At 44.0% G+C, this 12,882-nt stretch overlaps 1 protein-coding gene across 2 annotated transcripts in view; it reads right to left on the minus strand.

Annotated features, from left to right (window-relative positions):
• SLC12A4 (solute carrier family 12 member 4) overlaps positions 1-12,882 on the minus strand; it is a 477,810-nt gene that overhangs the window by 352,071 nt on the left and 112,857 nt on the right. For both annotated transcript variants that reach the window (XM_085638574.1, XM_085638575.1), the window contains exons 2-3: positions 8,555-8,649; positions 908-1,039 (exon numbers count right to left, since the gene is read on the minus strand). In XM_085638574.1, coding sequence (XP_085494700.1) covers positions 908-1,039; positions 8,555-8,649 — 227 coding nt within the window. The remainder of the gene's footprint in view (positions 1-907; positions 1,040-8,554; positions 8,650-12,882) is intronic.

Genomic DNA, 12,882 nt, shown 5'->3' on the forward strand with positions numbered 1-12,882 from the left:
CTTGTTCTTTGCTGACCAGTGCCTAAATACGCTTTCTCAATAAAAATGGATTATAGAAAAACACTTAATATTATCCTGTTTTATCCTCTAACCCTTTATGCAGGCTTCAAACTATCCCATGCCAAGAGACTTCCGGGTATAAGGCACACTGCAAAGGTTCATCATATGCGAGGAGAGGATTGCTCCGTCTTATATAAAGGGTCTTCCTTATTATATGGGCATTTTTGTAAAGAGATGGATATTTACCTCTAAGTGGTTTATTTCTAGGAAGGGCACAAACCTCTCACCCTCACATAGTAAATGCTTCATCAGTTGGACGCTCCATCGTCTAATAGTTTTGCTAGGCAGGCTCAAACTTGCTTTTTTTGTCTCAAGTGTAAGAACATGGCATTTCTTATGTTTCCCAAGCACAACTACCTGAGTCCCATCAGTCATTTAGGTACAAATAAATAAATTTTCTAAGTTAGCTCACATCGGTGCTGTTGGAATTAAGGACCCTAAGTGTCCCTAGTCATGTGTTGCGTGATGAGAAAAATATGTTCCCATTTTCAACAGTCACTCCATCAGAAGCAACTTATCCACCGTCTCTTGCTCTCAGCTTCTGACATCAATAACTGATCATCTCCAAGTTTATAATGTTCAATAATCATCTAGTGTATTCAATGTCATACCATATGTGCGTGGCTTCCCAAGCTGGTTGCTCTATGGGCATTGTGCTCTTTGCAACAAAGTTTCAATTGATGAAGTCACATGATATGGCACAAGTTTGGAATAACTTTGCTTCCAAACACTTCCTGCTGCACATACTTCCAACATGATTTCTCGGCTAATCGCTCAGCAAGCATTACATTAGACTCTATGCTACCTGAATTCCTACCTTGAAAAAAAGTCTACAAAATGAACTTACTTTTGAAACTTTTTTCCGTGTCCCTTCCACATTTTCAGCCTCTTCGTGCTCCTTGGCCCCTTGAGTGATATTTGTGTAGTTAACCAACCTGCTAAGCAGGGAGGATACCGTCGGTCGAATATCCAACTCTTCCTGTGTGAGGCAAAAAAGAAATTCAACATTGTGTGGAAGGTTGTTTCACAAAGGTTTGAGTGCATTTTATTTTGATATTCATAGAGTTGCAAAAGTGTCATCTCTACGATTTAAGGCAACAAGGATTCTACCCTAGGGGCTGTCATTGTTGTTTTAAGATATAGTCTATGATAAAGGACCTTACAACATGGACTTTTCATACACGTTTTTAAAATATGTGAAATTGACTGGTTGTAGTACACAAGCCTCAGCTGGAGTATACTTTCCATCATGCCACTACTTATAGGTCTCAACAAGCTGATGGGCAAAGGTAAGAGCAGGATGGAAGGGAGGAAAGGGGTCACTGATGTGCAAACTGAGTCATAACTAATCGAAACAAACAGACAGGAAAAGTAATGGCTCGGTATGTGATGGTGGAGTAAAGAGAAGGGACCAGGGCCAGACAGGCTTTTCATTCCACCGGGCATTTTCCTGATGGGCTGGAGTCCTTGGGGGCAGTTGTGTAGGGCAGGGGCAGCCCCAGGTGCCTTTGTCACTTTCCGCAGCTCCCGCAGGTTAACTGCAGCAGGCACAAGGAGGCTTCAAGAGAGATAGAAAGAGAGGGGGAATGAGAGAAAGTGATCAGGATCACAGAGGGATTAGATATAAAGCAGAGAGGAAATAGATGGATGGAACGTTCTTATTTTATAGCCTATTTATGTGGGTGCAAAAACATGGTCTCTGACTTACCTGAGACCTGGAATCCTAAACCAGCCACTCCTTTGAGCTTGAATAATTAATGACACAAGCAACACGGATATAGCCAATACAGGAACTGGTCAAACCGGAGAGCATGAAGGTTGGCAAGCAGGCCTCTGTTATGTGTATGTTTGGATTTTATAAAGCACAAAAGGTACCCCAGTGGAAGTCCTGTCATTAGCAAAGCCAAAGCTGCAAATTAAATCGCAACAGCCATGTTTTTAGTTGAACACAGAAGAGGCCTATTGGTTCTTATGCTTGAAAAGAGAGAAGAGCAGGGTTTCTATGCTTTGGAGACATTGCAAGAGGGAGCTTTCCAGTCAACATCACATTTTAGGTATTAGTATTTGTGCCATCCACTATAGTGGCAGCTTAACACGGCTTGAGGTCTACTCAGTAGCTGGACAGTAACGGTGCAGCAAATGCGCTGCAATCTGCGAAAGTAACCCCTTTTGAAGGAAAGAAACCTTACTTTTAAAATGTAATACGTTACCCCTAGGTAAGCATTGTATCCCACAATGCAGGGTTTTCAAATCAATATTAAGGAAACGTAACTTTACAAAAAAAAACACAACAAAAACAACTTACCTTTTCCCTGCCTGAAACTCCTGAAAGCTAATTTACATGAGATTTCCAACCGTCATCCAGCTGGTTAATGACCCTGAATGAGGCGTGAAAACTCCTCCCAGAGTAGAGACAAAAGGCTGAGGTGTGGGGAGGTGTTTTGTTGCTCTAGCAACAAGCCCAGTTGGGCTGTGTCCAGGAACTTCATTTACTTCAAAGGGGCTCCATGTCACAAGCTAATGTCAGATAGCACCAGGACAGGCATCTTCATTCTCCTCTTAGTCAAGCAGGGACTAAAATCATTGGAGGAGTTGTCCCAGAACTGCCACAGAGTGACAACAGAGGAGGGGCTGGTCATTACCCTGGCCAGACCCCTGGGTGAGCACACAGGGAGAACGGTTTCGCCATGTTAGATTTTAAGAATAAGTGGAATGGTTTGCTGTAGGGCAGACAGGACCTGCTGCAAAAGTGAGTTGGTTACCCTGGGAACTTATCCCATTGGTTAGGGAGGACCAGGAGTCATTCCCACCCACAAGCTAGTGACAGGCATAAATAAGGTACCATCTTTTACCATTCCGGCTGTACCCGAGGAAGAACCGAAGAGGACTAGTCCTGCTTCAGCAGCCCTCAAGTACAGGACCGCCTCCCTCTTGTTCCCAGGACAAAGAAGTGGACTCCAAAGGTCCGTTTGCTGGCCACCCATTTAGCAAAAAGAACAAAGGATGGACAGAAAGATGAACAATGCAAACATTCACACCCAGTCACAAAGATCTGGATTTAATCCATTGTTCTTTTGCTCACCACGCCACCTAAGTTTGGACCCAGCCATATGGAAATCAGTCTTGACCCTGCTCCTCATGGGAACAGTTCAGCCTGAACTGCCAAGCCAGGCCCTCACTGGACCAGAAGCAAGCGTACTGGGACGGGTTTCAGGGCATCACCACTCATTAGCCAGGCTACTTTGAAAATCTATAATTCAGGTTATATGAAACGCATCAATTTCATTTTGGTGCCTATATTTATATAGAAATACAATCTATTTTTATAAATTTGTGTCAAGGTTTCTTTCGAGTCAGGTCACTTTCTTATTGTCAATACTGGTACTGTGAAATACTTAACACATGTTCCTTTGAGTATGCCAGACTGCTCTGTGGCACGCTACAGCTGCTAAGGGTGAATCAGAGGTCCATCTCTGTGTATTGTTTGTTTTACATGATTAGGCCACTGTTAGACCTGGGATTTTTAGGGGTGTTTTCCCTGTCTTTTTGCTTTCTGACCTCCTGGTTCTGATTCTGTTTTTGCTGATTTAGTGTCTGTGTACTTTCTCACTGCTGATCAGTGTTAAAGTGCAAGTGCTCCTAAATTAAATTGTGTTATGGATTGGTCTTTCCATGATTGGTTAGTTGATTTACTGCTAAGACCCTAGTACAGTGCACTGTGTGCCCAGGGTGTGTAAATCAAAACTACTAGTCGACCTGCAGCAATGGTTGTGCCACACACGCAAGCAGCCTTTAAAAGGGTTCTCAGACCTGGCACAGCAGTGTCTACATGCAATTTTACACTGCCATGTCTACCTGACAAGTGCACCCACTTGCCAGGCTCTAACCTTCCCTTTTCATACATACAAGACACCCCTCAGGTAGGCCCAAGGTACCCCGGTGGTCAGGGGGCAGTATATGTGAAAGTTAGGACATGTACTGGTGTGAATACAGTGTATTTCGTTTTCCACTATTGAAAGGCAATCTGTCCCATGGGAAAGATTGGGAGATACTTTGTAACATCTTACAAGTATAACTTTCCATTAGGACAATATAGGAGAATGGAGCTTAGTATGCCTGAACTCAGAATTTAAAAATACATCTTTCAGTAAAGATGGTTTTGAAATTGTGTTTGAAAATGCCTCTTTTAGAAAGTAGCATTTTCTTGCTTAAACCCTCCTGTGTGCCTCTGCTGGGTTGTGGATTTACTGTTTGGCTTTGGAGTGACAGGAGCTGGGGATATTCATTCACTGTAGACAGCCTCTGTGGGGGTTGAAGTGTGCCCTGGCTTCCTGGGATGATGCAGGGCTGGGCTGAATAGACCTGGGCTGCATTTAGAGTAGCGGGAGGAGATTTCCTTGTACCTGAATCAGCCTGGTCTGCCTTAAAAATGCTGTCTCCACCTCCTGCCAGGAAGCTGGACTAGAGAAGACATAAATGGTTTGGAATAAGCACCGAGACTCCATGCCACAATAGAACACAGGGAAATGTGGTATAACTATTGGGGCCCAGACTCCTGGACTTTAGAACTCTTTCGGACCAAGGAACTGGGCAAGAAGAAGAGCTAAAGATGCTGTGAGGATGAACTACTACTTTGCTGTGTGCTTTGATGTGTTGGATTGCAGTGGCTGCTTCTGTCTTGGGCAGAGAAAGGACTGGACTGAACTGAACTTTCTGCCACTTTTGTTTGAGTGTCCCCAAGGGCTTGGAGTAGAGCTTGCCCCCCTGTTCAAGAAGTCTCAGGAACAGCAAAGACTTCAAGTTGGTCTGCTACAAGCACTCGGAACTGTGTGTTTTGTGCTGCAACTGAAGAAAAAGCAACCCAACGCCGTCACTGATGCTGCTGCTGGCTCCTTGTTCTGAAGGTACCGCAGAGACCATCGTATTTCGCACCACAACCCTGGTTTCACAGACGACACCTGACATTGCCACCAAGCTGCTGCTTGCACCGTGACCTGTGGGCACCACGCTTCACACCTCCTCGCCTCACGCCGCCGTCCTGGTATCCCCGACGATGATGCTTCACAGCCGACAGACGCTGCTGCTTGCACCGCCCTCATACCACACCACAGCCTTGACCTGTCAATGCCATAGACTCCAGTTCTCCAGCCAATGCCAGCACCACGATGATCAATGCATCACTTTGCACTGCAGCCCTGGTCTCATCTACGCCGCTGGATGACTGTCACTGAGTCACTGCCTGCACTGTGACCTGAGTGCACAACACACCGCAATTCACACCGCAGCCCCGACACCTGCCAATGCCAGCGCTCCTGACTTCAACTGCGAGGAGTTTGATCTGCAATGCGTGTGACTTCAAAGGCTCAGTGACTCCTGCACCGACGTCTGCTCTTCTGAGCTCATAGCGAGGTCACAGACACCCTGCATTTCCAAAGATACCGTTTTGCAGGACTTCCCGACACCATAGCTGGCCCGCGATGCTGGAGACAGCCAGAACGGTTTGTATTTGTTGTTCACGATGCCGTGATAGCCCCGAAGAGAGCTATCGACTTCAAGGAACTGTATTTGAAGTTTATTTTTGATTACTGATATTTCTGAGAACTGTATGGTGAATTTTTATTGTTTTTGGTCTTGTTTGCACAGATAAAATAGTGGATATTTTTCTAAAAATATTGTGTTCTCCTTTTGTAGCATTTTCACTGTATTACTGTTGGTTATGTGCAAATGCTTTAAACACTGTCTCCAAGATAAGCCTGACTGCTCATGGTAAGCTACCAAGGTGGTGAGCAGGGGTTATTTTAGAAATGTGTTCCCCTTATCCGGACTAGCAACAAGGGTCCATACTTGAACAGTGTAACAACCTACCAACTAGAGACCCCCATTTCTAACAGCCACCAAGCCATATCACATAATACTTCCACCTTGCAACAGTACTGCATAATACTTTACACATTACCGTATATTAAGCATATGTGGTCTGTGACAGATACCAGGGTATTGAGTTTAGGTTAATTTAGTGGCTTTAGGGGTTCACCCTGGCAAGGTTTGCGATTATTCTTGAGGTGAGTATTCATCCTTGCCCCTCAATTCATAATCTAACAATCGCAGCCAGAATTGTTACAACATATTAAAAAGAAAGGGTGAGAGACGATCTCTGAAGAACACTGCTAGACAGGAATTGGACTCTCATTCTCACTTGTCATATCCTACTGTTATACAGTTCTAACTTCCTTCTTGAGCCTTAGGAGAGCTCTCCTGAAGATTACTGTAACCCTATCAGAGATACAGAACCCAGGACACACTTTCCTGTATGTCGATGACAGTAAGTATTGTATCCGCATTCCTGTTAAACACAATTTGGAAGATATTTTAAAATTACTAGATTAAAAAAAATGTAGTCTCTATGAGTCTTTTTAGTGACTTTCTTGCGGAGTTAAACCTTCACATATGGTAGTAGGTTTCCCCCAAATCTCAATGCTTTCGCATCATCATTAGAGGAATGGTTTCTGCTGGCCACAATAATCTTTAGCATTGTGTAGGATCGCCTACGTGATTTGTCATGCTCTCAAAGTGGTTCTTATTGAGCAGAATGCTACAGAGGCTTTCAGAAAGAGCCAAAATAAAATCTATACACATACGCACCCAGATTCCTCCCGGATGTCCTCTTCCCTCTTCAAGCTTTGAGAATCACATACTGATCCCTTTATTTAAGCAGCATGGAGATAAGATTTGAAAGGTAGGGAAAAGGATGTGGCCTAACAGCTAGAGCAGTCGACCTCAAAGCTGGGGAACCAGGTTCGAGTCACAGCAGGGTTGCTCAACATCCTGTGTTCCTGGGCAAATCACCATCTCCCTGTGCCTAACAAAAAAATAAATGTGTTCATTTGTAACGCAACTGGTGCTCATGTAAAGGGCTCTGAAAACTTCGGATCTAGTTTGCGCTATATAAAACTCCCAAAAATAAAGGGCTACAGGTGACTAAGTGCACTTAAATTATCTGACATACCTCACAACAAACTGCACTGTCATTTCTGCTTCTTGAAGTATGTCCCTTGGAATGTTCTCCATACTTTTGTTCTTCCTATCAAATTAACAATCTTCAGGCATCACAAATATATGTTTGTAGTTTAATAAGAATCCCTACTCTTGATTATTCACTCATTTCATTGGCAACACAACTGCGCACATTTTTTATACAGTGCCCTTTAAGGAAGAAATTCTGCCCCCAGCTTGAGTGATTCACCTGCAGCGGTAGAGATGTGTTAGGCTATGATCAAACACACTTCATCCAGTTGCCATCTATTGCTTTCTGACATTTTCTCAGTGCAATTTTCCTTGGTTATAAGATGAGGTGGCTTCATCCCTACTTCTGCTGCCCGAGCAGGATGGCTGTAGTTTGGTGGGCTGAGGCAGAAGGTACTTTATGATTTCACTATACTATACAAATTTTTTTTATCCTATTCGTTTGGTAGTGGTATCTCCACTGGAAAATGCTGGAAGAGACAGATGCCTGTTGAAAGAGCTCAGCAGAAACCTAGCCAATTCCTGCAGGAGCCTGAGATTTCCACCTGCAGTTTGTTTCTACGTTGCTTTCATGCAGTAGTACTATCCAGAAATTGAACTGACTTTTAGATCAATTTCACAATTGTCGGAGTTCACGATTTATTTCCAATTCTGATCTAACTTATTCAAAACGTTATTTACCTATGTTCCACCTGCAGAACTACTACATAAAGTACTCATTGGCTGAAGTTAGAACTTAGGAGTTTGCACTGCATCGTCCTTTTCCCACCCCATGATGTTTGAGATAGAATATTCCAACAGGGATGTAGCATTCTAGAAAATCTGTTGAAATTTATGGATACTGTATGTTTTTCCAGAATCAATTCTTCGTGCATACAGAACACTTCCAAAAATGTTAACTTGCTATTAATGTTTGGAAAGCCACAATATTCCCATTCGCTAAACCCTGCATGTTAGCAATTCATATCTAATAGGAAAATCTATACCTCATTAGCGCATTCACCAAATAGGATCCGCATAGCCTTTCGTTGTTCTTATTGGGTCCTGCATATCTGGTGTGTTGGTTGAGGGCACTATTAAGCCAGGGGCGGAGTTAATGAGGCCATCCAATCATGAGCGAGGCACCGGTGGCAAAAAGGGGTGTTACACACTTTTAGGTTTCCGTTCAGCGAGCTAATGGACCACTAGCCGAAAACAGTAGGGAAGAGTAGGAGAAAGACCTGAGCAATTTGTTTTCCCCACACACTTGCAACGGGGTTCCTGATTGTAGTCCCTCTTCGTCCAGGGTATTACCAGCCAGCCAGCATATTCAAAGCCCAGGATAGTTGGCTGCATAGGCTAGTTAATAAGGGTTTGTATGTTTTCAGTTCATGGGAAGAAGTGGGGTGGAAAAGGAGGAGCACAATAAATACTTCCTGTCCAATGACATCACACAAACACCGATCACCATTATATGGAACAAGAAAAGTACCTCAAATAAGGCCAGGTTCCGGTCATAGTAGTCTTCTCTCTTAGCAGCTTCAGAATTGCTGAGGAAAGGACGGTTCTCTTTGTGGTTGCCATGACCTGCACGGAGGAATGTTGTGAACATATTTAATAAAGAAGTACTGAATTGGTTTCAAACATTCACATTTCTATTACGGTGTTGTTGCTATTTATTATGTTGACATTCAAATTCGCTTGGCATGTGCTTTCTCACAATAGTGCACTGATGGATATTTGAATTTGTGGCTATTGATACCTGGATGCAATGTGGTACTTTAGAGCCGAAGGCGGTGAACATCACACGATATTTGGGAAGAGAATAAAAAGGTGCGTCTTAACCTCTGAGATGCATGGTATGAAAGCCCAGATCGGAGATTTATCCACCACTCCCCCTTTTTTGTTGTTTATAAAGCCCAATGTGTGAGGTCTGTCCTATCTGGTCTCCTGCAAAGACTCCTTGGTCCTTATTTAAGGGGAGCAATGCTATAACCTGTGCTCATGGCTGCTACCCTAGCCCAGCCTCAGATCTCACTTCCTTGCGCCTCTTTAGGATGCTGCTGAATATATTTTATTTGCGCCTGTGTTCAGGCTGGAATACATAATGTGCAGATCATTTGCCAAACCTATGGAAAAAGTCAACAATTTGTGGAGAATAAAGAAACCTATATTTCTTGCAGACATATCCGAGCCAAAGAATTTCCCTATCCCTACGGATGACTGCTCTTTAAGTAAATTAAGCTGATTTGCCTTCATGCCACCAGAAGACATATACACATACCTTAATCTGGGAAATGCACATACCAGTGACTTATATGGCACATAACCAAATTAGTAAAGATCTCCAGCTGCACTCACCACACAGCACTACATCAAACAGATACATGTTATGCCAACTGCACTCACACGGAGGATCCGACTCCAACATTAAGCAGACTCCGGTCTGTGAGTGAAAGCCTGAGATCCAGGAGTCAAGATACCAGAATCGGACAACACCAAGAGGCCATACTAATGCTAATATGACGCTACATAAATCTCCATCTTCATAACCAATAAGGAACTTTAAGATGGCTTTAGCCAGCAGATGGGGGACTATCTACCTAGAATAATGTAGACATTACCTGGCCGAATAGACTAGAACATGCAGGAAAATAGGAACAGTGGGTGGAAGACTGCAGGATACACGCAGTCCACTGCAGTCACTAAGGCCATTGAACATACTCAATCACCACATGGTCTCATTTTCTGTAGATCTGTAGACAAATGCTGATATTTTCAGTACCTTCAAGCATGGGGTTGGTACTGGAGCACCTACATTTTTTTTTCTCCTTTGATAGCACTCCTCAGGGCTAGTTCCTGATAGGGGATTGTTTGTGTAACCTCACTAAACAATTGACAAGAGTCATTTAATTCAGTGATCCGTCGGTTTAAAAAGGCATCGTTCTAAGGCGGGAAATTCTTTACTTCCAACCATGTCCAAGTCGCTTAATTAGAAAGTGGTCTAACCTGATTTTACTAAATTGAAAAGCATCCACGTTTCAGCTTTTCTTTTCACAAACCCACCCACGTGCTTGTGCTGTACACAAACATTTGCTAGCAATGAAAACCATCACACCCCATTCTGGATGCAAAAACATACTATGCTGCCAGGGCTGGACTGAGAACCAAAACCGGCCCTGGCAAACTGCTTGGCCGGCCCCCCTAGGGAGGGAGAGGGGTGTGGCCGAGCTGTTTGCTAGAGCCGGTTTCAGCCGATTTTGTTACCGGGGGCCAATATTGCGGGCCCCTGGTAACAAAAATGGCCCCCAGGGATTCAAAACCAGCCACCACCCTGGCGGCCCACCGGGGAAATGCCCGGTGCCTGCTATGGCCAGTCTGGCCCTGTATGCTGCCAATGCAGGACTAGCCCTCAGTATTTGAGTAACGCATAGAATCAAAACTGTTCAAGGTATGCCTCTCCTGCAGCCGTCTGCCTTCTTCTCCCAGTGAAAAGCATCCCCAGAAGCCAAAGCGGCACAGCGCAATATTTCAAGTCATGAAATTATAGTCTGCAGATCCAAATGGAGAAGTATGATTTGCAGGGACATTGGCTTAATCTCTGGTTGGCTGATATTACGGTTTTTCGAACAGAACACTCAAGTTAACTAAAAGGAGACTTTACTTTGGAAATAACAAGACAATTCAGTCCCTATTATTATAGATGCTAGTATTTCCCATATTGACCCAATTCAATCAAAGCACTCTCATCAAAAAAATTAATAAGTCTGACTATGCAATTCACTGCATTTAGACAACTGAGCTATATTATGATATTATCCAGTAGAGTTCTCTTAGATATAGACTGGTTACCAGGATTTCTGTGATTCCAAAAGGGCCTCTTGGATTAGTCACTAAGATAGCAAAAGCACACAGTGTATAGTCTCCCTAAATGCCTGTGCATGGACTCTCTGGGAAGACACGGATGGCCGACGATACTGCTATGAATGCGTCACCTTGCTCTGAATCTAGGAAGCAAGGGTTTCATTGGTCTCAGGAGCGTAGGATCTGCCAAAAATCCTATTTAGAGATCAGGGGATATAAGTGGGATTCCTCTTCATTTGTAAATATGGACTGGAACTTTCTGAATCACTTAAGAAAAAAATATCGGCAAAGCCAATAAGTCTCGTTTTTGGTACCTATTGGTTTTGCCAATTGCTTTTGACTGACCTGCCATTATCAAAAAATAAAGTGTAGTGAGAATGTGCCAGTGTATCATTGAGTAGAGTGATGTAGAGTGTCATGGAATGGAGTGGTGTAGACTGGGGTGGTGTGGAATACAGTGTCAGAGTACAGTGACGTAATGTGAAGTAGAATATCGTAGAGTGGAACGGCATGGAGCACAGTGTCAGAGTAGAGGGGAGTGGGGTAAAGTTGAGTAGAGTATAGAGGAGTGGGTCAGAGTGGAGTGGGGTAGAGTGGGTCAGAGGGGAGAGGCATAGATTTCTGTTGAGTGGTGCAGAGTGGGATAGTATGTTGTGCAGTGGCATGGAGTAAAGTGCCAAAGAATGGAATGTTGTAGAGAGGAGTAGAAAAGAATGTCGCAGAGTGGAGTGGTGTAGAGGGGAGTGTCGCAGAGAGCAGAGTGTCGCAGAGAGCAGAGAGTCGCAGAGAGTCGCAGAGCGTCACAGAGAGTCGCAGAGAGCAGAGCGTCACAGAGAGCAGAGCGTCGCAGAGAGCAGAGCGTCACAGAGAGCAGAGCGTCACAGAGAGCAGAGCGTCACAGAGAGCAGAGCGTCACAGAGAGCAGAGCGTCACAGAGAGCAGAGCGTCACAGAGAGCAGAGCGTCACAGAGAGCAGAGCGTCACAGAGAGCAGAGCGTCACAGAGAGCAGAGCGTCACAGAGAGCAGAGCGTCACAGAGAGCAGAGTGTCACAGAGAGCAGAGCGTCTTAGCGAGTAGAGTCGTAAAGAGTAGAGTGAAGTGACAGTGTTGTGTTGTGTTGTGTTGTGTAGTGTAGTGGTGTGGAGTATCCATGGTGTGGTAGAGAGGAGAGGAGTAGCATGGCACAGAGCAGCACAGAGTAGAGTGGCATTGAGTAAAAGGGAGTGGGATAGAGTGGAGTGGGGTAGATTGGAAAGGTGTGGGTAGAGTGGCATAGAGTGGAGTATGGTAGTGTAGAGTGAAGTGGAGTGGCATAGAGTGTCACAGAATGGAGTGGCAGAGTGGAGTAGTATGTCGTAGAGTGGAGTGGTGTAAAGTGGAGTAGAGTGCCATGTAGGGACAGACTATTTGCAGTGGCATAGAGTGGAGTAGGTATAGAGTGGGGTATGCATGGTGTGGTAGAGCACGGCCATTACAAACAATACATTTTAAATTTAAATTACAATTACATTTGCACAGACAGAGTTTTACTGAAAAAACTATACAGCGCACAAATGATGTGCGGAAAACATCACCTAGTGTATTGATTTGTTTTGATTGTATTAAAATATTTGTATCCACGCTTCAGAAGAACCAAAAATGTCCTTCATTTGTTCTTTCCTAATGTGGATTATTCCGGAGTAGTGTACAGTTAATTTACTGGAATTTAAGTGTTGTTGTGTTCTAGAAAAAGTAGCCTTTTCTTTAAGCCCCTGGTACCCAGGCAATCTGTCACATAAATCCTCTCACTTTCCAGTTAGAGAAAGAAAACACCAAGCTCCCTGGGACGGCAAAGCCTAACATTTGACCTATGTTTTTAAATGCGTAGCAATTGTGACAAGAAAAAAAACAAAGGCCTGTTATTGCTCAATTTGCTTCTAAACTCCAGCATGGTATTTTGCTTCAGCACCCCCCAC

This window comes from Triturus cristatus, chromosome 12 (assembly GCF_964204655.1).
Source record: "Triturus cristatus chromosome 12, aTriCri1.1, whole genome shotgun sequence".
Lineage (NCBI taxonomy): Eukaryota > Metazoa > Chordata > Amphibia > Caudata > Salamandridae > Triturus > Triturus cristatus.